Consider the following 26,973-nt stretch of genomic DNA (forward strand, 5'->3'; position numbering starts at 1 on the left):
ACTTTCCTGCCGCTCATATCTTATATCTTTCTCCTCCCCAATATTGCACCTCATCTCACTTTACCAATCACATCTTCCCTTTCCCTACCCTATGCATCCTCCTCACCATGTCTGACCCCTTCCCCAATTCTGTTAAATTCTGTCATGTTAAATAGCTGTTAAAGTGTGCATATTGCCACTGCAGTGGTGTTAAAGCGAATAGGCTTATCCCGATAGTGGCTAATTGTGCCCATGCCTGGGGGCAACCTAACTGTATGCCAAACAAAAGAGGTGATGGTTAGGTTTTAAATTAATCCTAACCTCTGGCCTTGCTCTGGGCAACCCTCCAAACCATCATTCTTTGCCAGCTAAGCCATTACAAAAGGGGAAAGACTGTATGCAAATCTGGCTTGGTCCCACCCCAAAAGTGGCAGTCCAGCCCGAACTGCTAGGCCACAACCCTTCTGCACAAGACCACAAGCATTGCAGACAAGTTTTGCCCCGTGCCTAGAGACCCAGGCTACTCCTCACTGATGAGGCCCAACAAGGCTGAAACATGTCTGGAGATACTTGTGGTCTCATGCAGAAGGGATTTGACCAAGCAGTTCGGGCTGTATTGCCCCTTTTGGGGTGGGACCAAGCCTGGTTTGCATGTGGTCTTTGCTCTTTTATAATGGCTTTGCAGGCGAAGAACAATGGTCTGGACGTTTGCCCAGAACAATGCCAGAGGTTTAGATTCAGTCTAAAACTTACAGCCATCACCATTTAGATATAGTCACCCCGAGTGGGACGGGTATGCCCAGACATGGGTCCCATGCCTTCTGGGTCTAGAGACCCAAGCTACTGCTCACGGATGAGGCGCAACAAAGCCAAAACATGTCTGGGGATGCTTGTGGTCTTGTGTAGAAAAGGTGTGACCAAGCAGTTCAGGCTCAACTGCCACTTTTGGGCCTTTTTCTAGCCTGTGGTGGAAGACAAATGGGGGAAAAGGTGAGAGGATAAGAGAAGCAAGAGCAGGATATAAATGAGACAGATAAACAAATGTAAATGTTTAAAGGGGTCAGGGGGATGTATGTTTGTAGTATATGGGGTGAGTATGTAGTGGGTCCAACAAATGTGGATCGGAAAGAAAGGGAGGCAAACACACTCATGACGCCTAACATTTTTCTGTGAGGGCAGTTTCTAGTACAGTGAACTATTCATCACATGGTTCTGTGATGGACTCGAGTTGTACTCAAGTGTGCGTTTGAAGTGAAGGCTTCTTCACCAGAAAATGTTTAAATGTCTCTCTCGGTAAACCAGGAGGAAAATCTGGGGGTGCCACGTCGCCTGGCAGAAGTTCAGAACCAAGGGTTGACCATGTGAAGGTGAATGTGGGCAGCACATAAGAGGAAGAAGGGGGGACACTCGATCCTCCAAGAGCTACACCTGCTTGGCAACTTGGTGAGGGATGAGATTGGCTGATCAATGTTTGGCGATGTGAGAAAGTGTGGCACCTTACAAGGGATTAGTCTGTCATAATAACACATACCCATCTCTGGTGAGAAAACATATCCTGAGCTTCCTAGCCAGGCTGTGTTCTTCAGTAAGTGGTGTATTAAAGCAAATGTGGCTGTACAACAAAGATTGTCGTCCTTTTTTGTGACAAACTCTAAGGATACAAGTGTGTCTTTGGCTCAGTGGTGGATATGCTTTTAAGCCTTTCACAGCGCAAGTGTCTCATTGGGAGCCTGGATGTTTGGAAATCATGCAGAATGGAGCAGGAGAGCAACTATCATTTAACCTACCCCCTAGGCCCTGAAGGACCACGAGCAGCCAGGTTCTATACACAGGAAACTGAGAGTAACTAGAGGTACCTTTTTTAAATGAGGGTGCGTTTTGAACTGTGACTATTCCGCATGTAAAGCCCCGTATCGGGCTTTCTGGAATTATTTGGAAGTTTATGGAGATAGTTATGTCGAAGGCAGGATTCCACTTGGGCTGAGGCTGGGTTCCGCTGGTTGCTAATTTGCATAATAAATCTTTGTACCCAGTATCCCCCTGTACATCACCTACAATACTTCATCTACACTTATCTCTTCTATATCCCCTTCTTGAGACATTTACTTCTTCTTGCTTTTACTTCATCTGCATTTTAGCGTCATCACCTTTAGGGTTAGGGTAAGGGTTTAGTTTACGGTTAGATTTAAAGGTAAGGGAAGGTAATGGTTAGGGATAGGAAAGAAGAATATAGGTAAGAAAAGAAGGGGGCATACATGAGGTCTCCCTCTAACAGTGAAGTGCATTGTAGATGAAGAGGGGGTTAGATCTAGCTTCAAGTTTGGAGTTAGGTTCAGGATGTTTTTAGTTTAGTGTAAGATGTAAGGGTAGTGGTAACGAAAGGACTGGAGGTAGGGGTTGTGGTAGGAGGGAAGGATAGGGCTAGGCATAAGCTTAAGGCACGGGATGTGGTTACGGTTAGCTGTAAGGTTACGGTTAAGGATGGAGTAGAGAAAGGGGGATGATTTCCCCCCACCCCCTATAATGACAAAGGGAATTTTTAAAGAAGTGAAAGAAGAATTAAATGTAATAAGAGGTAAAAGTGGCAAAGTGACTGCAGAAGAAGTAAAGAAAGGAAAGAAAGGAAAGACATTCACGAGTGTACTCTTCCCAACCTGAGCTGCAGTTACCTGTCCCTTTTTAAGAGAGCTCAACATGAGGATCTTAGGCCCAATAGTGGTGTGGAATCTGCTTACCAGTTTACATTTCCAGGCCTACGTTGGGCACCATGTGCCTTTGCATGAACTGAGTGCTGCCCACAGGAGTTATTTTTTTTATTTGGTGTTTTGTGGAGTGCTGCCATCCATTGGCTGCTTCCAAGTGCTCATCGGTCTTGTAAAGGACGACATGACACTAATGTGAAACTACATGTTACATAAGATAACCTGACATTACGAAACATAACCAGCTAGTATAACACAACCGCCATCGTGCCAAAAGTAATGGGGGGGAATAAATGACTGAACAGATGCTTAATAATGAAAAATTAGCAACACTCCCTGACAGCCAAAACAAGTAAATGTGTTTACAACATTGCCATTGGGAAGGAAGAATTAAAAAGGAAAACAAGAGTGAAGCAGGGTTAGGTGCAGATTCAGTGAGGGAGCAAGTAGAATTTGAAATAGAAGTGTGCAGTGCTGGGGGTAACACCAACCTAAAATTAAAAGGAATATGTACATCAAAACCACAATAAGTTAATTTAAGCGGCACACGGGGTGTGGGTTGGAGCCGACTCGATGAGGTCGCTCCTCTGAAGCCGCCCGTGGATCGGCCGCTGCTGTGCCTGAATTCATGCAGTTCCTGGGCCCTAATTGATCCAACGACTTCAGCCGCATGCTTGGGAGCCGCTGGAGAACAAACTGTCCTGAGATGAGGGGCTGATATCGGAGCATTGGGCTCCAAATTGCCGTCCAGATCCCGGCTCGCTCCCCCGCCCGAGAAAACCAAGATGGCGGGCGCACGGCTGTGCGCATATGCCACAGGGACATGGAGGCGAGCCCTGTCGCAGCACACAGGCTGGGGGAGGTGAGCGCCCAAGCGTGGCGAGCGGACTGGCTCCATCTGTCTGCGGGGAGCGGCCCACCCCTCCCCCCCTGAAGCGCCGGAACAAAGGAGGTGTTGGCGTGGCTCCGGATGGAGGAGCCGGCTTGGAGCCCTGGATGCGACGCTGAGCGGTGGGAACCGCTATGTGAGCTTCCTCGCGGACCCCCCGCGAGCACTGACTGATGCTGGCCCTGCGGTGTAGGGATCCACACCGATGCGAAGAGCCCAGCTGATGGCGCGGACTCCCGTGCCTGAATCCGACTGAGACGGTCGGCGTCCAGAGAGGTCCCTCCGCCGCCCGCCCCTGCATCAACCTCGGGAGGATCCCGCACCGGAGCTACGCCTGGTGGCCCCCACTGCAGCTAGAGAGAGGTGGGGGCCTGGCCGCCGTGGGGGCTGTTGGTGGCACCTGCGAGCTGAGCCGCACTCTCCAGTGCACCGCGATGCCTCCTGGAGTTGCTTCCCGGCCTTCCCCCCACCTCCTCTCCCTCCTTTGGCCGCAATGATCCCGCCGGGCCTCATCGCTTCCCGGCCGGTTCTGGCTCTTTCCTCCCGCGCCCCTCCTGAGTAATCAGAGCCTTACGCTGCCGGTGCCCTGGTCGGGAGGCATCTTCTCAGCTCCATTGGGCCCCCGCCTCACGGCCTCCCTCTTCCGTCTCTCTCCTGGGGCGCCCCGGCCCACATCATCCCGCGGCGACACTCCTCTGGACTAAGGGGTTCTCCTCCCCCAACGGGCTCACGCCCCCACGAGTCGGGTGGGTGGCTCCCCCAGCTCTTGGTGGGGCCAACTCACCTACTTGCAGACACGCACAATCGGCCACATATGGTGCCACAACTCCCGGTAAGAAGTCCGGGGAGACGCCGGAGGGTTTTGGCTGGGGTGGGGGTGTGAGACCCGCCCCTCTCACACGGCAGCTGGCTGTGGGAGCCGTTTTCAGTCGCCCCTGGTGGCTTCCTCATCGTGTCTCGCAGCCTCTGTGAGTGAGCAATTCAGCACCCACTTGGACACTCTGCGCCCTCCCAAAGGACCCTGGACCCACGCTGGTGGTAAGGTTGGCCCGTGTGCAAGTCCCTTGACTCTTCCTCTCCCCCTCCAGCCTTCTGAACTCTTCCTGGGGCGCCCCGGCCCACGGCCCTGTTCCCTGCGGACAAGGCTATAATCTGCACGAGTGAAGTGACACACCTTAGCTTCTTGCGAGGCTCGGGGAGTGCCTGGCGGCCCCCGCGGAGACTCACCTTCACGGCTGCGGAGCTCTTGGCAGCCATTAACTCGCCGCCGACAAGCAACACAATGTCTAAGCTACAGAAATCCACCAAGTCCTCGGACATAGCAACTATGTTAATGTGATCTGAAAAAACAAAGAAACAGGACTCCGGTCCCTCTGCCTCGCGGAAATCTCTGGATAACAAGGGACCTCTGGCGACCAAAGAAGATATGCGCGAATTTATGGCTGACATCAAAGCAGAATTCCGGTCCTGTATGACAGATCTTTCTACCAAGCTCGAGAGTACGGACAAAAGGGTCTCAGAGGTGGAACAGAGATTGGGGGAGGTTGAGGATCGCTCCGGGGATCATACCTCCACCTTAGCCGAGGTCCAGTGTTCAATTAGACACCTGCAGGACAAATGCGCATTCTGGAATACAAACAGGAGGAACTGGAAAATAGGGCCCGGCGCAACAACCTCCGAATCCGAGGGGTTCCTACCTCAATCCCTGACAAGGGGTTGGCGGAATACGTGGGCCTCTTCTTTCAAACCCTGCTCCCTGACCTTAATGACTCGCAGCTGCTCCTAGACCGCACCCACCGGCTGAACCCTCGTTGCGGAGTGGAATCGGATGGCCCACCTGACGTTATCACCAGGGTGCACCTTTTCACCATGAAGGAAGCCATCTCGGCGATCAGCCGTTCCAAGGATGACATCACATTCCAGGGGACCTCCCTCCAGATTTTTCAAGATCTATCCCCTCTCACGCTCCAGAAGAGGCGAGCCCTCCGCCCGTTAACTACCTTTATTCAAGCCCAAAAAGTCCACTACAGATGGCTTCATCCCACTGCCTTGCAATTCTCCTACAAAGGCTCTTTAAGGAGAATTAGCCACTTGGAAGATGCTGAAAACATCTTGAACCCGGACGCTTCCAGCCCTTCACCCTCACCGCCCATTGAGGCGACGGCCGGCTCGGACCCTGTGGCGGCTCCTAATTCCACACAAAATTCCTGGTCGAAGGTTCCTAGATTCCGGGATAGGAAATAGCCTAGCAGGGTCCCGTGATGTGGGCGCTGGCTCTTACACTTCCGGCTCGCCGGCCCTGCACTCTGGAGCCGAGCAGCACCCACAGGAACACAGATGAGCGCCATTCCTAACGCAGCGGGCACCATTCCACGGCTCATGCCCAGCTCCAAAGTACTTTCCACCAATGAGTCCTTGGAACGATCCACCAAGACTATTGATGATCTTGGCCATGTTGGCCTTTCATTATTCGTTGGCCCTGTTGGCCAGGGGGGCTTTCGGCCCACAAACAGTCTGCCTCCCCTAGTTAAATCTCGGTCCTCCGGTTGGCGGTCCGAGCAAAAACCCCAAAGCCAGGGAAATCTATGGCTGCACACTCCGCAACATGATGGCTAATTCCTCTATATCCCCCCCCTCCCTCCTCAGAACCTACCGGAGCCCCCGGAGCTGGTCCCGGAACACCAGACTCTGCGATTTGTCTCCCTGAACGTTAGGTGATTGAACTCCCCTCCAAAACGCAAGTCCATCCTGCAGAAACTCCAGAATGACAATGCTGCAGTGGCTATGCTACAGGAGACTCACCTACTGCCGGCGGATCACGGTCGCTTACGCTCCCGGAACATTCCAAAGCAACTCTTTGCATCTGGGAATTCCAAGGGAGGCAATCCTGTTTGGGAAGGGGCTGAACCCTCAGATTCTAGATTCCATGAGCTGCCCGGAGGGGCGATACATGGTGGTAAAATGTCTGATGCGGGGACAATTGTACTCCATAGTTTCAGCGTATGCGCCCAACTCAGGCCAGGCGCTTTTCTACGAGTCGCTAAGTACAGCTCTCTCTCCCTTCCTGGAAGGCCAGATAGTGATTGGTGGTGATTTCAATGGGGTCCCGGACCCCATCAAAGATAAGTCACACCCGCCCTCTTCCGGGGACTTCGCTACAGCTTTGGCTCTCCTACAATTGTTCAGAACTTTAGGGGTGGTGGACTCGTGGAGGGTACTCCATCCGTCTGAAACAGACTTCTCTTTCTACTCGTTTGTTCACAGAACGTTCTCCAGGATAGACCTTCTCTTGGTATCCCCGCAAATCTTTACATTCACCGACGATGTGACAATTGGCTCCAGAATTCTGTCTGATCACGCCCCGGTGGCCCTGGAGATCCGAGTGCAGGAACCACTTAATCCCCAACAGCGTAGATGGGCGTTATATGACCCGATTCTTAACGAAATGCCACTCAGAGATACAATTGCAACCACGATCACCAATTTCTTCAAGGAGAACCCCAGCGAAGACACCTCCCCCGCCAACAACTGGGTCGCAATGAATGCAGTGGTGAGGGGGGAATTGATTGCGCAAGGAGTGGCCTATCACAGGCATCGACGACAAACTCGTTAGAGACTTGAGGAAGAACTTGAAAAAGCAGAAAGGTTCCATAAGGAGAAGGGCTGGACCCCTAAAACGCAGCGGGCTATCCGGATAGCGCAGAAGAAGATTGAGGCCCACTATGCTGAACACACTGCCCACCAAATGGCGAAGGCTAAGCAGTTTTACTATGCTAAGAACAACAAGGCAAATAGATTGCTGGTGGCCAAAATGGCCAAGACAAGGAGGAACAACACGATTGTGGGTCTGCGGGATCAACATGGCAAAATTCAATACGCTGACCAGGACAAACTTCGGCTTGCAACAGCCCACCTGACCCAGTTGATGACCGCTCCAGTGTGAGATGTGGGAGAACAAAAGGAATATCTACGGGAAGCAGCGCTGCCCCGACTAAAGAAGGCAGCCTATCACTCTTTGGAGGTGCCGATCACTGACGTGGAAGTGGACGTGGCGATAAAAGCCCTTAAATCCCAGAGCCCCGGCCCGGATGCATTTACGACTAGGTTCTACAAGATTTTCAAACCTCAATTGTTAGCGCCTTTGGTGCAGCTGTTTTAATTCATTCAGAACCACTGGCACGATAACCCTGTCCATGCAAGAGTCAATCACTGTCTTACTGCCAAAACCTGGAGGCGATCCGAGGAATCCTGCGTCATATAGACCTATCACTCTACTCAATATTGACGCTAATATATATTCCAAAATTCTAGCAACACGCCTCTCCCAGGTCTTGCCGGAGATAATCAGCGCAGATCAAACTGGCTTCCTCAAACATCGTTCCACCGCCGACAATATCCGCAGGACCTTGGATCTGGTGGAGCTTGCCTCCCGAGACTCCCGGGAGTTGGTGCTTCTGGCCCTGGATGCAATTAAGGCATTTGATAAAGTAGACTGGACCTTCATGAGGCTCACCCTCGAAGCTTTTGGATTCGGCCCAGAATTCTGCACTATGCATCTGGCTAACTATAAAGCGCCCAAAACCCTTCTCAGAGTCAAAGGCACCCTTTCTTCCCCTATCAGCTTAACCTGTGGAACCAGACAGAGATGTCCACAGTCGCCGCTCCTTTTCGCACTAATTATGGAGCCGTTCGCTCAGCGGATCAGGCTAAACCCTGCAATCAAAGGCTTCCAATCGTGCTCAGCGCATCATAAACTGGCCCTCTATGCGGATGATATCCTTCTGACCATCACAGAGCCTCGTTCCTCCCTCCCTCAGGCCCTGGCAGAGATAGCAAGCTATGGAAGGGTCACGAGCTTTGCAATCAATTTTCAGAAGTCGGCTGCCCTGGCGGTGGGCCTGTCCTCGAAGGACCGAGAAGCCCTAATCTCGCTATGCCCAGTACAATGGACAACCACTGAAATCAGTTACCTAGGGGTCCAGATTCCAGCTAACCCAAGCGAGGTTTATCGGGCTAATTTCCCTCCACTATTTACAGCTTTGGAGGCGGACCTCAAGCGGTGGGCAGCGCAGGAGATCTCGCTGATAGGCCGTATTACGGCGTGTAAAATGAACTTGCTAACGAGATTCCTTTACGCTTGCTTCTCACTCCCAGTCCCGATTCCGGCGCCAGCCCTCCAAAACCTACAGAAGAAAATGTTGCAGTTTATCTGGAGGGGGAAAAAAAGCCAAGATCCCTAAATCCACAATGCTGGGCAACGCAAGGCTCGGTGGCCTCGGGGTTCCAGATCTACAAAAATACCAGATGGCAGCCCAGCTGGCCTGTATTCAATCATGGCAAATACTTAATAACCTCCCTAGATGGGTGGACCTCGAACAGGCGCAGCTAACCCAGCCTCTACCTTTCTCCCACATGTCCCTCCTCCGGAACAGCGGCGATGGCGGGAACTCCTGGCGACCACTAAACATACCATTTCGGTCTGGGACAAAGCGCTGAAACTAAAGAAGATTCCAGTGGGACTCGGCCCCCTCGCCCCAGTGTTTATGAACCCGACTTTTTCACCTGGTTGGTCAATTCGAAAATGTGGGCCCTGGATCGCAGGAAGCCTGGAGACCCTGGGACAACTCTTCGAGGGGGGGTCAACCCTGCACTTTCGAGCGATGTAAAGGACTCTTCAAGATTCAGGAACAGGATAGGTTCACATACATCCAGTTGCGCCACTGGTGCACTCATCCACAGACTCGCCAGGCAGCCACCCGCCCCTCAACGGCTATTGAACTGACCCTTACTGAGCTTCCACCCCGAGGGAGAATCTCTACTCTGTACAAACGCCTCCAACCGGACTTCCTAATTTCCAGGCCCCGATACATGGCCCAATGGGAACAGACCTGGGCCATCCTATTGAGGACCAACGCTGGGTTGATATCTGGTCCCGGGCCCACACCTCCTCATCCTGTATCACAAATAGGGAATGCGCCTATAAGATCCTCCTTCGGTGGGATTTCCCACCCTTGAGACTCCATCACATGCATCCCACTCTCGACCCACACTGCTGGAGACATTGTGGCCAAGTAGGCTCCTTTCTGCCCCAAGGCCCAAGCCTTCTGGAAACAATACCTGGCAACGATTGCAGACATTACTCGGGTGCAACTGCCCCTAGATCCCGAAACTATTCTCCTTGGAGCTCCGATTCCTGAAATCTACCCAAGGTCAGGACCTAAGGCCAAACTATTATCCCAATGCTTACTGGCGGGCAGGAACGTGATAGCCCGCACCTGGAAGACGGCGGAAGGTCCCCTCATAACGTTCTGGTGGGTGAATGTCTGGGATATTTTGATAGCTGAGAGGGTGACGGCCGCCGGAGCAGGCCTTCTACATCGCTTTCACAACATCTGGGGTCCGGTCCTCGACTATGACCAAAATTTCCCGGCTTTGACATTTAAGCCCCAATTGGCCAGGAGAATAGTACAAGCTGGGGATCCCCAGCAGGAGCGGGGGGAAGGAACTTGAGACTGGGGGAGGGAACGGGAAAGGAATCGTATTGTACTGTACTATGCATCATGTCGCAAATGTTTAAGTTGTGTATTGTGATAACCTGCCTTCTTAAAATAAATCTGTTAAAAAAATATATATTAGCGGCACACATGCATGTGGCAGCAAAGCAAGCACATAGATCCTAAAACACCAACATTACGCAAAACGTTTCAGCAGGACATGGTATAACATAACAAAGCCTATTGTACCAAACATAACAAAGCATAGCATTTCAAATCAAGACAGAGCCTAGCTAAGATACTCTAGGGTGTGCACAGCACAAGCACATTGCAAAAAACATGGCATTGCGTAGCCAACAAGACAAATAATACTGTAACCCAGCCTAAAAGCACTGAAAAGGTACCATGGTCCACATAAAGTATTAGAGTTAGTGCCCACCACAGACGCACACCTTTTTCAGAGATAAACTATGTAAACTGTTCCCCTTCCTACCAGTTATACTTAATCCCATGTCAGTGCCACTTTCCTAACTGCAACTTGCTCCACCCTCCATCCCTAATCACTATTTATATGTCCCTCGCTGCTTAGCCTCATCGACTCACTGTTCTTCACTTTCTCCAACATATCTAGTTTCTCTATTCTATTTACTGCTTTTTTCTCTTTCCTCTTTGAACAACCCTTTTTCTGTTTAATTGCAACAATTTGAATGCTCTGAAGTGTAATGGTTCCAACTATGTCGCATTACAAGCCACCAAGTATATACAAAAATAAACAACTTCTTTACAAGTAGGCCTTTTTGGTTTTATTCATGTTGCCTGTCCTAAAGCTGACCATTGGACTCATCCCTCCTTTTGCAACCTAGATGTTTTTTAAAGAGAACTGAACTCCTTGTCTTGTTTGTGTTGTTCTCTGTCCGTGCCAACAGACAGTTTGTTGCTGATGTGCTCAATGAGACGCATTTAGAATTGAAGACGCAGGGAACCTTCAACAGCCTACTGCGTGCTGTTGAAAGAGAAAAGGAGGAGAAAGCCAATTACTACGATACTATCGCCAGGTGAGTTTACCATGCACTACAAGCTAACTATACCATCAGAAAGTCTTAATGTTGTACTTTCTCACTTATTTTGATAGTGATCTCCTTTACCCTTATCAGTAAAACCCTTCTCCCATATATGACATGAAGCACGTCTGTGTCATAACCAGAAGGAAGATGTATCCCAAACACAAACATGATGGGTGGGATTCTTCCCTGCGCTCTCCCCACGTTAAAGCTTTTAAATTGAGGAAGCACTGAGCAGGTCCTTTCAGTGATTGCAGGATTGTTTCAGAGACCTATAAAAAGGATTTCCGCTATTTGAGTAGGAACCCGGGTGTTTGGAAGTAAATCATTTACTGTTAGCACCACTCTGACCCATGGCGTTGCCACAGTATTGGAGAACAATTTGAATGTTGAATCAATGAGCACACAAGTGTATGGAATCTAGAAGGGAGAATTATGGCCGGCTGGAGTTGAAAAATTCTTATAGAGCAAGAATACGGTTAGAATTAAGAAACACCCTGAAGAAGACCTTATGAAAAGGTTGAAACACGTGTTGGCATACCATCATTAAAAATGATTAACTAATAACTTTTAGATGTGTTGATAAAATGTCGAACTTTTAAAGGGTACAACAATTTGAAGAAATAACTGTTGGTGTACGCGCATTTGGTCAGGGGCACACACATGTTCTCTGTATTTATTTTCAGTGACTGGGGGCTCTAGTCAATTGTCGGTGACCAATGCGGCTATACGCCACCCGATTCAATATCATTGCGAATATAGTTACCAGATTGGTGGGGTATAGCCTAGCACTTAGTGATATATCTCTTATTATTTTGGCCTTTTGTAGTTCTGCTAGCCCAGTATTCCACTATGGCAGCACTTCCTAAAGGGGTGCATGCATCATATGTCCTGCTATGCTTTCTGGGTCAGTTTGCCCCATTTGTGCTCGAATTTCATTAGGTTTTGGGTGCCCCTGCACCAAAAAGCCCAATCCGCCAGCCCCAGTCCCCAAATTCCACTGCCTGTAACCCGCGCTCCCTCCCGCTTCCTGGTGCTCTCCAATCCCACCTCCCGACCCGCCTCTGTGCCCTGATTGGTCCCTAGACCTGGCGTACTAACCTAGGTCACTGCCACAACATCCGTGTCTCCTTTGTCTTGCTGATCCCTCCGGGTGAGTTTGCCCCATTTGTGCTCAAATTTAATTAGATTGTGGGTGCCCCTGCACCAAAAAGCCCAATCCGCCAGCCCCCGGCCTCGAATTCCACCGCCTGCAACCCTCACTCCCTCCCGCTTCCTGGTGCTCTCCAATCTCGCCTCCCGACCCGCCTCTGTGCCCTGATTGGTCCCGACAAAAGTTCAGCATTCATTGCCAGTCCTCCCTGGGCAGCCTCTGCCCGGCAGCCCCACCGGCTAAGGACCCAAGGCAAAGGACAGCTCCAACAGCGACGGCTCCAGGTCGTATCTGCAGGTATCCGCAGGAGAAGAAAGAAGCCGACAATAAGTAAGTGTGGCAAGGGCAGGGTCAGAAGCAATTACTTCCCACCATACTACCCTACCACTCAACCTAACTAAACCAACTAAACCATTGTAAAATCTTCATATTGTGGGAGCATTACATTTAGAAGTTTGCATTGACAAACATATCTGTGATATAGTTGCATTCATAAAGCGTGAAACTAACCATTTAAACTAGAAGTGTGCCCAATAGCCTCGCTGGGAAAGTTGCATTTAGAAGTGTGCCCAATAGCTCCTATGTGAAAGTTGAATTTAGAAGTGTGCCCAATAGCTCCTCTGTGTAAAGTTGAATTTAGAAGTGTTCCCAATATCCTCTCTGTGAAAAGTTGAATTTAGAAATGTGCCCAATAGCCTCTCTGTGAAAGCCGAATTTGGAAGTGCGCCCATTAGCCTCTCTGTGAAAGTTGAATCTAGAACTTTACCTAAAAGCATCTCTGTGCAAAACTTGATTTTAGAAGTGTGCCTAAATATCCCCCCTGCCCAAAGTTGAATTTAGTGGTGTCCTTAAATATCCTCTCTGTACAAAGCTAAATTTAGAAGTGGACCTAATAGCGCACCTTGACCGAATTTAGAAGTGTGCCTAATAACGTGCCCTAGTTGAATTCAGAAGTATCCCTAATACCCTCTCTGTGCAAATTGAACTTGGAAGTATACCTAATATCCTCTCTTCTACATAATATCCCTGAAACCAAGACTAATATCACTCAGTGATCTAGCCGAACTTATAAAGTCCAATAAAATGTAAGTTGCACTTAAAACTACACCTAATAGCTCGTACTAACCATGAGTGCACCCATCCCACCAGTGTTTGCCGGAAACGACCACCGTAGACCTCCTCCACTCTCCGGTCTGCCTTGCCTCCTGCCCCCACCCTTCCCAAATCATCTCGCCGTCCTTCACACCCCCTACCCTTCCCCTTTCCAAACACCAAGCCAGAGGGGCACGATGGCGAGCCAACCACCCTAAGACCACTGCTCCCACGAACCTCCCCCACCAACCAGCCTACGTTGATCGTGCCCGCTCCCCTCACTAGCATACCGGACACCCCCCCCCCCGCAATCATCCACCCCCGCCTTTCCCACAAACACCCACCATCTTCCCCCCGCGACCACACCCTTTCCCCTCTAAAAATGGCACGCTTAGCCTAGCAAGAACAGAAGCCTCATCGCTCTCCCCCTCTGATCCCCCTACCCTCTCTCACACACCAGTCGCAACAAAGGCACTAAAGAGTAAACATACCTGGTCCCCCTCAATCTCTCAGCACTCTTCGCCCCACCTGTCTCTCGACCCACCGCCTCTATCACCCAATCGCCACCGCCCCGCTCGTCTCACCCTTCCTGAAACCCCTCAACCTCGACTTCTCACCAACAACTGGAACTCCTAACCGCCCACAACCCCACCTTCAAATCCCCCGGGCCAAACCCAATCACCCCAACACACGCATCCATCCACTCCCACCCGAAACCCACCAACTTTTCTGCTCGCCCACTTTTCCCATTGATCATCAACCACCCTACCCATCTCGCGCTCCAGTTTCCACCCTCCCCCCACCCCCTTCCGCTCCAGCTCCGACACCAACCTCACCCACCAAAGTGAACTGCATCCTACTTAATGCCCGATCCGTACCAAAAAACAGACACTGCATCTTTGACCTCCTCGCCTCTGACAAACCAGACCTGGTTTTCATCACCGAAACTTGGTTCGCTGATGACTTCGCCCCAATCGCCAATGAAGCCTTCCCCCCTGACTACTCCCTAATCCCACTGAACCGTCCTTCTAGAGGTGGGGGAATAGCATTTGTCTTCAAGTCTCACTTCCACGCCTCTATTATCGACAACCATCCTTCCATTCCTTCCTGCAAATCACTCCTTGTTAAACTATCCCTCTCCCTGTCGTTCTCACAGTTTCCTAATAATCTACAGACCCCCTGGCTACGATAGACAATTCTCAAACAATCTCTGCAACTCTATTGCCACTCTTCAACTAAACTATCCCAACCTCACCCTTCTTGGAGACTTCAACATATGGCTCGACATTGAGAAGAAAATTGCAGCCAAAAAAACTTATCCCTGGCGACAGCTTTCTAAAGTTGAATGTTGAAATATTTTACTTGTATCCTTGGATGTTGTGTGCATGAGTAATTCTCAAATCCGTGTGTGGCTGCTGTCACAGAAACGATCAGAATACTCACTGCAATTCATTTAACTTCAAAGGTTGACGCATTTGAGTAAAACTTTATATCTCACATCAAACCATTTTCTAATTATATGGCTCGACATCCCCACCAACCCTATGACACACTCTCTGGTTGACGGTCTAGACACAATTAACCTCCAACCCCACATAAACGGCCCAACTCACTATAAAGGACATACTCTTGATGCCATCTTGAGCTCCCACAACCTGATACACCTAAACCCCCCCCTCCCAACCCTATCATCTGGTCCGATCACTTCATTGTTTCTTTCGCCATTCGCTCACCCAATCCCCTTCCTGTACTCGAATCTGAACCTCTGAATCTACTCAAATGCTGGAAAAAACTAATAATTCCGGACCTAGCCGACGCACTCCTCCAGTCCCCACCACCTACCCGCCAACTCAATAAACAACTAACCCCCGACGCCTTTGATTCATGGCTCAACACCTCACTAATGCGGCTCACACCCTCTTGCAAACCATCAGCCCGCCGCGGCCCGTTCCCTAGATGGTTCACACCTGACTTGAAGACTACTAAACAACTATATAAATACCTAGAACGCAAATGGCAGAAAGACAAAACCCAGGAGAGCAGAGCCACTTTGGCTCGACACCTTCATCAGTACAAGGCTGAAATCCGGAAAGCAAAAAAAGCCCACTACAACTCCCGAATCCTAAACTGCAAAAACCCCAGCAAAGAACTTCACAAAATCATCTAAGAATTCACCAAACCAGCATGCACTACGACCGTCCCGACCCCATCACAGTCACTGTGCGACTCACTCTCTCTCCACTTTTACGCCACGGCTCTCGAAAGAACAAATGCTCTAACTACCAAACTGGCTCTCTTACATCCACCAGGCAATCCTCCTGCCATACCGGCCAACCTACCGCCTGCGTCCACTACACAACCAACGGCCGACTCCTTTAGCCCAATATCACCAGACCAATTCCTCAAACTACTCTCTGTCCACAAACCTTCCGGCTCTCCGCTAGACCCTAGACCACAACCCTCAAAGAAATATTCCCTTCCACCTGCGCAGGAGAACATGCAAGATCCATCATAAATGACTCCCTTTCCTCGGGTATCTTTCCTGACGCATTCAAAACGGTTCATGTCAAACCTCTAATAAAAAAACCTTCCCTCGTCCCTCTCGAGCCTAAAAACTACCACCCCATATCAAACTCCCAGTTCCTTGCCAAACTCATTTACCGAACCGCCTACTCCCAACTAAATGCCTTTGTTGAAGCCAACAATCTCCTAGACCCCGCACAATCGGGTTTCAGAGCCCGGCACGGAACTGAAACCACCCTAACCTCAATCTGGGATGACCTTAAAATGACGGCAGACTCCACCGGATGCGCCGCATTAATCCTTCTTGACCTATCAGCCGCCTTCGACACAATCAACCACTCAATCCTCCTTGACCGCCTCCATTCCCTAGGAATTCGTGGAACCGCGCTTAAATGGATAGCTTCATTCCTCAAAGGTGGGTACTAAATAACGATACACTCCACCTATTCCTTCCAAGCCCGACCAGTCGACACAGGAGTCCCACAAGGAGCATCCCTATCTGCCCTCCTGGTCAATCTCTACTTGATCACCCTCCCACCAATAATTCGGTCACACAACATCCTGTGTTACAACTACGCTGATGACACTCAACTAATTCTAAAACTCTTGGACTCAAAACCCAACTGCCGACCTGACCTCCCCTCCTGCCGCCTTGACATAGAGCTCTGGATGACCCAAAGCCACCTCTTGTTAAACCCCTCCAAAACTGAAATCATGGTATGTGGCAACTCCGAACTTCTTCCACACCCACTACCCTGGCCATCCGCCATGGGCAACTCACCGACCCCCTCTAACTCAGTAAAAAACCTTGGATGCACCCTTGACTCCGACCTAACTCTCTCGCGCCAAGTCAACAACATCTCAAAGTCCTGCCACTACCACCTTAAAACCCTTAGGTGCATCTTTCCATATCTCTCCTTTCTCAACAGACTCTCCGCAGTCCAATCAATTGTTATGTCAAGACTGGACTACGCAAATCCCCTCTACCTCGGAGTCCATGCTTACCAACTGAATAAACTTCAAAGGGCACAAAACGCTGCAGCCAAACTACTACTTGCACTTGGCCCAAGAGAGCACATCTCCCCAGCCCTTAAGACTCTGCACTGGCTTCCAGTGGCCCGAAGGGTGACTTTCAAAACCTTATGCATCTCTCACCGAGCATTGCATAAAACCGGACCTCAATATCTTCAAGGCAAGCTAAAACCCTATCACCCCCCACGCACCCTAAGATCAAGCTCAGCCGGCCTCCTAGTCATACTTAAAACAAACTCAGTCAGGTTAGGCGGATCATCATTCTCAGCCTTGGCCCCCACGCTGTGGAATGCACTCCCGTCCCACATCCACCTAACTGAAGATCTAATGTCTTTCCGCAAACTACTGAAAACCTGGCTCTTCCCCTAATACCAACCCGTACGCAAACTAACCCAAACAGAATAAGAGCATCGCAATGACACCAATCCAACAAACTACCTGATCTTGAATAACAATAAGAGAAATAACAATACAACATCAAGATCCATGCGAGAAATCGACATCTAACAACCACTAATATAAACTAAAAGGACAAACAGAATCGAACAAATAAAGTGGATCAAAACAATGAAGTGGATAATAAGAATAAATGGTACAAAAACAGTAACGAGATTTAAATTAATGAAATGGATGTAATGCACGATGAATGAACGAAGTGAATGGAATAGACGAAATGGTCAGAATAGATGAAGCATGTGGAACGGATGAATTCGCTAAACTGATGAATGCGTTGATCAAATGAGTGCGTTTGAGCGGATGAGTGTGTAGAGCGGATGAGTGTGTAGAACTCAGTAGTGCGTAGAGCAGATGAATGTGCAGAACGGATGAGTGTAGAGCGGATAAGTATATAGAGCGGACGGGGGTGTAGAGCGGATGAGTGCGGAAGTGCGGAAGAGTGTGTAGAACGCCGGAGCATATGAATGTACAAACCAGATGAGTGTATAGAGCGGATGACTGCGTATGAGCGAACGACTTTGTAGAGCTGATGAGTGCATATAGCAGATGAGTGCATGCAAAGAATGAATGCATAGAGCGAATGAGTGCGTACAACAGATGAGTGCCTGGAGCGGATGAGTGCGTGGAACGGATAGGTGAGCGGAGCGGGTGAGTGAGCAGCGCATGATGGCTGCGCGGAGCGGAAGGGTGCGCGGAGCGGAAGGGTGCACAGAGCGGAGGAATGTGTAAGAACGGAGGAGTGTGTAAGAACGGAGGAGTGTGTAAGAATGGAGGAATGTGTAGAGTGGATGACTGCTTAGAACAGACTAGTGGGTAGAGCCGACAAGAGTATGGAGCAGACGAGTGAGGAAGGGTTCGTAAGAGCGAGTAAGTGCATAGAGCGGGTGAGTGCGTAGAGCGGGTGAGTGCGTACAGCGGGAGAGGGCCTAAAGCGGACAAATGCCTAAAGCGGGCGAGTGTCTAAAGCAGACGAGTGCCTAGATCGGACGAGTGTGTCAATAACTCCTTATGTGTTTTTTCAAATAGACTGCAGACTACCGTGAATGCTTTTCTTTACCAAGATTTGTTATGTCAAATCCAAAAAAGAACTTCTTCAGCAATTCGTTTTTTCACTTAAAATCTTTTTCCTTTAGCACACGAATATTTGTCCTTCAATAAAATACCCAGAAAAAGATTTACTGCTTAATCCAATCTTAGTCTATGGTAACTTCAAAAAAAAAATACCTTGAATATTGTTCTTTTCTTTATGAAAATACCTGGTGCTGAATTAGAAAATGAATAATCCCATTAGGCTGTAAGAAGTATTTAAAATCGGAAAAAATAACCTTCAACTGAAAGGTCAACAAACTCCAAAATCTCTCATACGAAGCGTTACGGAGATAAACAAAATGGCCGCGATGCACGCATGACGACGTAGGGTCCTTTTCTTTACACACGTGCATCAAAAACAAAAGCAATACGCGCTGACTGCTTGCTCGCGTCTCGTGCCCGTAGATAATACAAAGTTAGTAACGTTAATAAAATGTTTTAGAAGTTAGAAACACAGCGAATCTGAACCACTCGCCCTATTAATGATAATTAGTCAAAAATACATGCGAAATAAAATCTTACATTAAAAACCCAAAATATTCAATTAACAGTTCCAAAATCCAGTTCAAAAACGTACGTTGTAAATTACGAATTCTTGAATCCTTTACAATAAACACTGAAACTTCCAGATGATCACTTAGCTTAGTCTTTTTCTTGAGGACTGGATACTCAGCTACACTGCCATCAGATGTTTCTTGTGTTTTTCTTTCTTCTGCTGAAGTCTTCTAACTATGACTGGGTAATACTGGGTTATTATACTTAGATGAGGTGAAAACTAATAATATTAAGTTGTCTACAACTATCTTGTGGAAACTGTAACTTTATTTACTGGAGCTAACTAAAAACATGACCTACTCAGGTAGAAACTTTAATGAAAGGCAGTTTAGAACTAAAATGAACATTCCAAATGACAACACAATGCTGACTGCTGTAATCTAAACCAATCACTGCTGGAAAGGTTATGTGTGAAAACCTGACAGAGTGCCTAGAGCAGACAAGTGCCTAGAGCAGACAAGTGCCTAGAGCGGGCGAGTGCCTAGGGCGGACAGATGTGTAGAGCGGATGACTGCATGTAGCGGATGAGTTGCACAGAGCGGATGAGTGCGTAGAGCGAATTAGTGCATTGAAAGAATGAGTGCAAAGTGCATGTAGAGCGGATGAGCACCTAGAACGAATGAAGGCACAGAGCGGATGACTACGTAGACCCGCTGAATGCGTAGAACGGACGGAACGGGTGAAGTATATCGATGGAATGGGTGACGTATGTGCATAGAATGAGTGATGTATGCGAATAGAACGGATGACGTATGTGAATGGAACGGGCCAAGTATGTGGATGGAACGGGTGACGTATGCGGATGAACGGGCGACGTATGTAGATGGGACACGCAAAGTATGAGGATGGAACGGGTGACATACGCGGATGTAACGTGTGAAATATGTGGATGGAACGGACGAAGTATGTAAATGGTATGGGTGAAGTAAGTGGAGGAAGTGCACAAAACAACTTAGAATACACGGAACGGATCGGAGTACATAGAACAGATTCCAATGCATGAAACGGCTGGGAGTGCGTGGAACGGCTGGGAGTGCGTGGAACGGCTGGGAGTGTGTGGAACTGATAGGAGTACGAGTAGCGGATTGCAGTGTGTGGAACGGATTGCAGTGCGTGGAACAGACTGGAGTGCGTGGGACGGACTGGAGTGCGTGGGGCGGTCTGAGATGCGTGGGGCGGTCTGGGATGCGTGGGGCGGTCTGGGATGCGTGGGGCGGTCTGGGATGCGTGGGGCTGTCTGCGGTGAGTGGGGCGGTCTGGGGTGCGTGGGGCGGTCTGGAATGCTTGGGGCAAACTAGAGCGGACTGGAGTGCACGGAGCGGACTGCACGGAGCGGACTGGAGTGCACAGAGCGGACTGGAGCGCATAGAATTGCGTGACTTGCATAGAACGGTTTGGAGTACACAACCGTTTGAAAGAGCATATAACCCATCATATCACATCACCATGCTTACTCTGTTCTTTACACCACCACTCAACTAGAACACAGAGATTATGACACCATTCGGTATAGCTGTTCCCATACCAACATCTGCCGCATACTCCCCATCACTCTAAGTAAACACTACTGGTTGCACACCCCCAGCCAGGCGTTTCTCCTCAGGCCTAACGCAGCCACATTTGGTCTGGATAAATCCTGCCAGAACGAACACATACTCCTGATCTCTCAACCATCACACCTACCGCTAAGAAGCAGCTATTACACGAATGCCACACCAGCTGCACACATACCCGGTGCTCACATGCACCTTTGCCTCTCTCTACTCTCTCTACTGACTTGAACTTCGGTTTCCAAGGGCGGTCAACCTACCAGCGCCTTCAGACCATACCAATGGTACATAAGGCGCTATACAAATGCAAAGTAACATAACATAACATATCCACTCTGCTGCTGGGCCCAGCATCATGGTGCGAGTGGTAACTCCCAGCCCACATTTCCACCCCAACCATCACCCCAAGAGATAGACAGGGAACATCATCAGATATCCCCCCATACTTTGATCAACCCCCCCCCACCCTTTGGGTGTCCCCCGATGTGTTCATTGGAGTTTATTCTGAAGATAGGGAGATTTAGGAAGTCTTAGGCAATTCCAAACCTCCATCATGTCTTTCACACCAAACATTGTATCAATTCATTTTGGTTGTCCAGCTTGGACATGACTGTATAATGTCTGCTCCGGAGATTGTAGGAACCAGGAGTCAAAGCTTTTTAATGTCTGTTCAAAGATGTGCCTCCTCTAAGACACCTGGCATCACTACACCTTCCGTTTGAAATGGCTGGTCATCGATGGAGAAGTGTATGCTGTCTTTGGGGTAAACCTACCTGTCTCCATGCACACAGGCTACTGGGACCAACTGGTTTGGTATTACCTGGTCTGGGAAACGTAGGTTCGAATAGACTGCCATTTGTCAGCTCCCAGAATCTAGCAGGGCTGTAACAGGATGACCCTCAGCTTGATGGAAAGAAATAGCTCAGCCCTGTTCATCCTTTGGAAACAATCTCCATCCCTTCATGATCCTCATTGTCTGCTGATATTCTGGGTCAAGCCGCCACATTATATTCCGCTAGTGTGCAATAGCACTCTAATATGCTGGGCAGTCACTTCATCGGAGACGGATGGAACGCAGTGGTTTGTTTATTATTAGCGACCACGCCTATCTTATTTTGAAGGCATACTGCAGCTCCAGTCCTTCGTGTCAGCGCTGCATGCTCTAGGGATCCAGCGAGGTAATCACTTTGGTGGACCTGGCATAGGAGTCTGTGGCATTGATTAAGCCATGACCGGTCTCGATTGTTGGTCTCACTGGAAACGCGTATCCTTATGAATTGCTGTTTGTAAAGAGCGCTGATGGGGCTGCCTAACGGGAGGGACCCTTTATCCATTGAAGAATGCATTGCTTATCCACCATAGTCTTACAGGGAGATGTAAATAATCATATTGAGAACAACTTAGTGCAGATTCTTTAGCCTATGCACCAATACAAAAGCAGAAACTGATTTGTAGTATTATACAAAGAACATGAAGTGCAGCCTATAAACATATACTGAATAGTGTTTACTACAGGAGCCAGATTGAAGTGGATCTCCAAAACCATTATCCTCAAGGTACTTTGTGATCTGGTTGAAGAACACCCGCTCAAAGACCTTTGAATAATGAGGTAGAAGGGAAACCAGGTGCCAGTTTGCTGGGAATTTTGGATCAGCAGAGAGTTTCTTCAAAATGGATAGGTCAGTTGGAGATTTAAAGGAGGCAGGGCACCGTGCAATAGAGAGAGAGAGAGAGAAGTTAGAGTTCAAAGAGATGAAGGCAGATGATTGGGACTACGTCTTTTGCCATTTGAGAAGCAAATGTGTTGATAGGAGCGCAAGATGGGATGGCGCAGCAAAACGTGTGCTAATTCGGTGGGAGAGGTAATCGAGAGTAGATGGGGCAGAGGGAGATGTGGACAGATAGAGGGTGAGGGAGTAAGGCATAGGAGGGCTTTCAGAGTGTCAAAGTAATTAGCAGAGAGGGAGCAGATAATCGGCTTAGGAGATGTTGATAATATACATGATAGAGGGCCAGTGTTTTCCCTCGGTTACCATGCTTTAAAACCTATTCACGTTGCATAACTGGTTGTTTTATTTGTTGGTCAATCCGGTACATTCGAAAATCAGGTCATCTACTCATTGTGTCACTTCTTCGGCCATGCCACTGAGCTAAACAGTTTAGCTCACTCAGAACATTGCTGTTGTGTTGTCAGTGTAAACCATGACCCTTTTATCCCTAATGAGATGGTAGTAAAGCCTTCAGAGTTAAGATTGCCCTGAGCCTGGGTACACTGTGATGGAAAGACCTGTCATGTTTGGGAACAGCTCATGACCCTGTAGGTAATCAAGAGTAGCAGTGAATTCATATTTGTGTGTTTCTTGAGATTTCCAGGCAACATGAGGAATACCCAGCCAGGCGATATTCCTGGGTCCATCCCTGCAGACCCCCCAGCATTCTATGAGGCAATGGGAATCTGCTGTGTTTGTAGACGATTGATTTGGTTGCAGTTCCCTGCCAGCCGATTCTGTGTCATATAAAGTTGGACATACAGGACTTCCTGGACACAAGTCGACATGTGACATAAAGCACTCTGGAACCAGAGGGCCTTGTTGAAAGCCAACAAAGTTGGAGAAGACCCTCCTCAGGACTACACAGCTCTTTTTTGGTGGAAAAGTAATGCACAAGCAGCAAAATGATGAAATGGATTCTTTGCTATTAGGTAGGCGAGGACTTTGGGGGATTCAGTGAGAGGTGCAGTTAGGTGAGGGGGTCCACAAGAGATTGTAGCTAGGCAGCTACTTGCTCCTGCTATGATGCTCATATTAGCCAGTCATCTAGGCATGTGATTTCCCTGCCGACAGGGGTAAGGTCCCACCATTACTACCATTGTGATTATCATTTTCTCCCATCATGGTTACCAGAAAGTCTTCCCTGCCCACAGATCTTCCTCCTTACGCCACCAAAGTAGATCTTGAGCCAGTTGGGCTGACACTAACAGTAGGTCTCCCATTCTCCCTCTGTGCCTGGACCATTGAGACCTGAGTGACCGATGTAGTGTTCTTATCCGGAAGCAGGCCTGAGGCACCAAGAAAATGTAGTACGCCACTAGGCCTATAAGGTGCAGGAAGGCTAGGGCTGATACGTTGCCCATCTGAAGGATGTTTTGCACCTTGTCCTTGGGGAGGAAAAGCCTTCCTCAAGCAATAATTCAACAGGGCTCCAATGAAAAGGAGCATATGAGACGTTGAGGGTGAATGCCAAGCTGTTTAGGAGGTGGCGTGTGCTCTATAGATGAGTAATTACATCCTCTGGGGACCTTGTATTGATCAGCTAGCGTTTAAGTATGTAAAGATGTGAATACTTTACTTCCTGAACTTGGCTCCTACAACCGCCATCAGCTTCGTAAAAACCCTCTGATGAATGTGAGCCAGAACGGGAGAACGCAGAGCTGGTAATGCATCCCTACCCTCAAGAAAACTGGTCTAGATCCTAACTGTCCTGCCAACCTTCGTTCTGTCTCTCTTGTACCTCAATATTCCAAAATCCTAGACTGTGTTGTTTTCAACTGAGTTCCTTGACACACACAACCTCCAGGATCCTCTTCAATCTGGCTTCCAACCTCTGCACTCTACTGAGTCAGTGCTTCTCAATGTCAGCAACTACTCTTCTGCTTGTCATGCTAAACGTTCATCTGTTTTATTCTTATCAACCTCTCTACTGCCTTCAATACCATCAACCATTCTGAGCTCTCAACACTAACTCTCCTTGGCATCAGAGACAAGGCCCTTGCTTTGTTTGCTTCATTTCTCGTGCCAGAAACTTCCAGGTGTCCTGGAACAGCCTTACCCCCCCACTGATTCCCCCTTACTGTTGGTGTTCCCCAAGGGTCAGTACTGTGTTCACTTCTCTTCACACTCTACACCTCTCCTCCTATGGCTTCTCCTATCAACTCTTCGCTGATGACACTCAGATCTTTTTCTCCTTTCTTTCCGTATCGGATGAACTACTGTCAAACATTTCTAACTGTCTCTCTGCCATGAAAGACTGGATGGCATCTCTCTCACTGATGTTCAACTGCACTAATACTAATGTTCTCTACTTCCCTTCCAAACAGGCTATCTCTTCCCCTCCCTTTCTTCTATTCTTCTCTTCTGACTACTTTCTCTACTCTGCTCAGAACCTTGGTGTTGTCTTCGACCCATCGCCAAACTTCTCAGTTTTCATCTGCATATCTGCCACTGCTGCCAGACTATCTCTGAACTTCAGAAAAATAAGACTTCTTTCCTGCAACACTGCTAAGCACCTAATCTCCTCTTTAGTACTTTTCCAATCTGACTACCATGCCAGTCTTCTCTATGGCCTTCCTAGCTATGCTTTTGCACGTCTCTGCAAAGTTCTCAACTTTGCTGTCTGTGCACTCTTCAACATACATGGCTTCACATCCACCTTCCCAATCTGTCGTCAGTAAGGCTGGTTATCGATGAGACAGAGGGCATGTAAACGAAACCCAGGTGCAAGAGAACAACGTTGGGCAGCTGCCTTTCTTAGCTAATTAGCCTGAAATCTCTCATCGGTTAGGCCCTAAGCCAAGGCCTCTTCTTTGTAGTTGATCTTGCTGAACGTTCTCTTCCTCAGAACTGTAAAGGGAGTGAAGGTACATTGCTATCTTCGTCTGAAGCTTTATGAATAGGCCTTGTCTTCTGGTCCTGTACCACGTGTGAGGATAACATGATTGTGTCCATTCTGTCCTATCATTTAGTGCTATTTGATTCAATTATATCGGGTGCTATTACCCTTCTTGGCCTCTGGAGACTTGGTTGCTCCATCCTTCATGTGCTTTCTTTGTCTTTAATTGTACTATAAATGTTCACTCCTTTGCTTAATCTAAGAGATGTATGTCCTATGTAGATGACTTATCCTCTTTGACTCCTCTTGTGCCATATAGTTGCTCTTGTTGCGGCATCCTTGATTCAGAGCTAAAATACTATCCGTTGTTCTGCACAAATTTGTATTTCAGTGCCTGTCAGCACTGCAGCCTTGGTTTCCCTTACCGAGGTTTCTCGCTTACTATTATACAATGCCGATGTCCATTTTCTCAACATGACTGCTTTACTCGCGTTCTATATCCTACTCCAGCAAGCTTCTATATTGTTTTATCTGCCTTGCATTTCTGCGTATATACATCTACTACATTTTTTGTTACTCATCTTCTTAGTATATATGGGTCTCTTCGTATTCGCATATGTCTTTATATTGTTACTTCAATCACATCTTCATTCATTAGTTATCTTTTATAGTTCTTCTATATCCAGTGGTTTCTGCAGGCACATGTCTACTGCATCAGTTGAGGATACATTTGGTAAGGTTTTCTCAGTGGATAACGTCTCTCTTACTATTGGGATGAAAACAGGTGTCAAACACAGCGCTTTCTTGCTGTTTTTCCGGTATGATGGAGATGAAGGGATGATGGGCTCTATAAATTAAGTGTACTTCTACTTCTCTACTCCCCCTGCAGCCCCCCTCTGGTCGAGTCCTCGACCACCGACGCAACGTTCTTCACACTGGTTTATTCCGGGATCCATATGTTTGTCACCCCCATCAAGTCACCTGCATTCTTTGTGTTCATCCATAGTCCATCCAGATCATGTGGCAGCACTCCCCAGTCGGCGAGCAGAACACCCATCGTCCCATATTATTATTATAATTTTTTATTTTTTATTTTTTTTTATTGTATTTGGTTTGGACACAAACCTTTACAAAATTTAAGACCATGAATCAAATCCAACATACAATCCAGAAAATAACAATCCGGTGTAATACAGAGAGGAGAAAAAACATTTGTATCTAACAATCCATAATTACAGATCATAGAAGATAAGATAAAAAAGAAGAACATCCATAAAATCAGCATTTGATTGATTATTACTAAAACCACGAAGTAGCTTTCTTACAGAATATTACATACGTTTTTCAGAAAGCAGACTACCGCTATTTTTAGTGATATCCCAGAGCCGTGCATCATTTCCTACCAAAGTCTATCAGTAAGCACCCACTCAATGGAATTTACAAACTTAGCAAAATATTGAATTTGTTCTGCCATCAGGGGCTTACACTCTAGTAAAAGGTGGTGTAGTGTTTCCTTTTCTTCCAATTGTTGACAGACTCTACAGAGAAGCTCGATGTTACTTGCTTCTCTCTGTTTATTTCCCGACTGAATTTCTACGATTTCGCCTGTATAACAAACATTAAAACGAAATCTCATAAACTCATTTTGGGTGGTCCGGTTAGGATATTTTAGTAAGTAAGTTTCCGCCACACCAATAGCCTTCTGGTGGGAGACTAAATGAGAATACAAGTTAGTTAACCACCTTAGTAACGGTATTGGACCAATCTATACATTGGAGCAATTTTTTGAC

The 26,973-nt window shown here is 48.1% G+C and overlaps 1 protein-coding gene across 3 annotated transcripts in view; it reads left to right on the forward strand.

The window, feature by feature from the left end:
- IQCG (IQ motif containing G) overlaps window positions 1-26,973 on the forward strand; it is a 369,433-nt gene that overhangs the window by 31,115 nt on the left and 311,345 nt on the right. For all 3 annotated transcript variants that reach the window (XM_069617570.1, XM_069617572.1, XM_069617571.1), the window contains one exon: window positions 10,991-11,119. In XM_069617570.1, the coding sequence (XP_069473671.1) occupies window positions 10,991-11,119 (129 nt within the window). The remainder of the gene's footprint in view (window positions 1-10,990; window positions 11,120-26,973) is intronic.

Source organism: Ambystoma mexicanum, chromosome 10 (genome assembly GCF_040938575.1).
Source record: "Ambystoma mexicanum isolate Mex_15411 chromosome 10, UKY_AmexF1_1, whole genome shotgun sequence".
Classification (NCBI taxonomy): Eukaryota; Metazoa; Chordata; class Amphibia; order Caudata; family Ambystomatidae; genus Ambystoma; species Ambystoma mexicanum.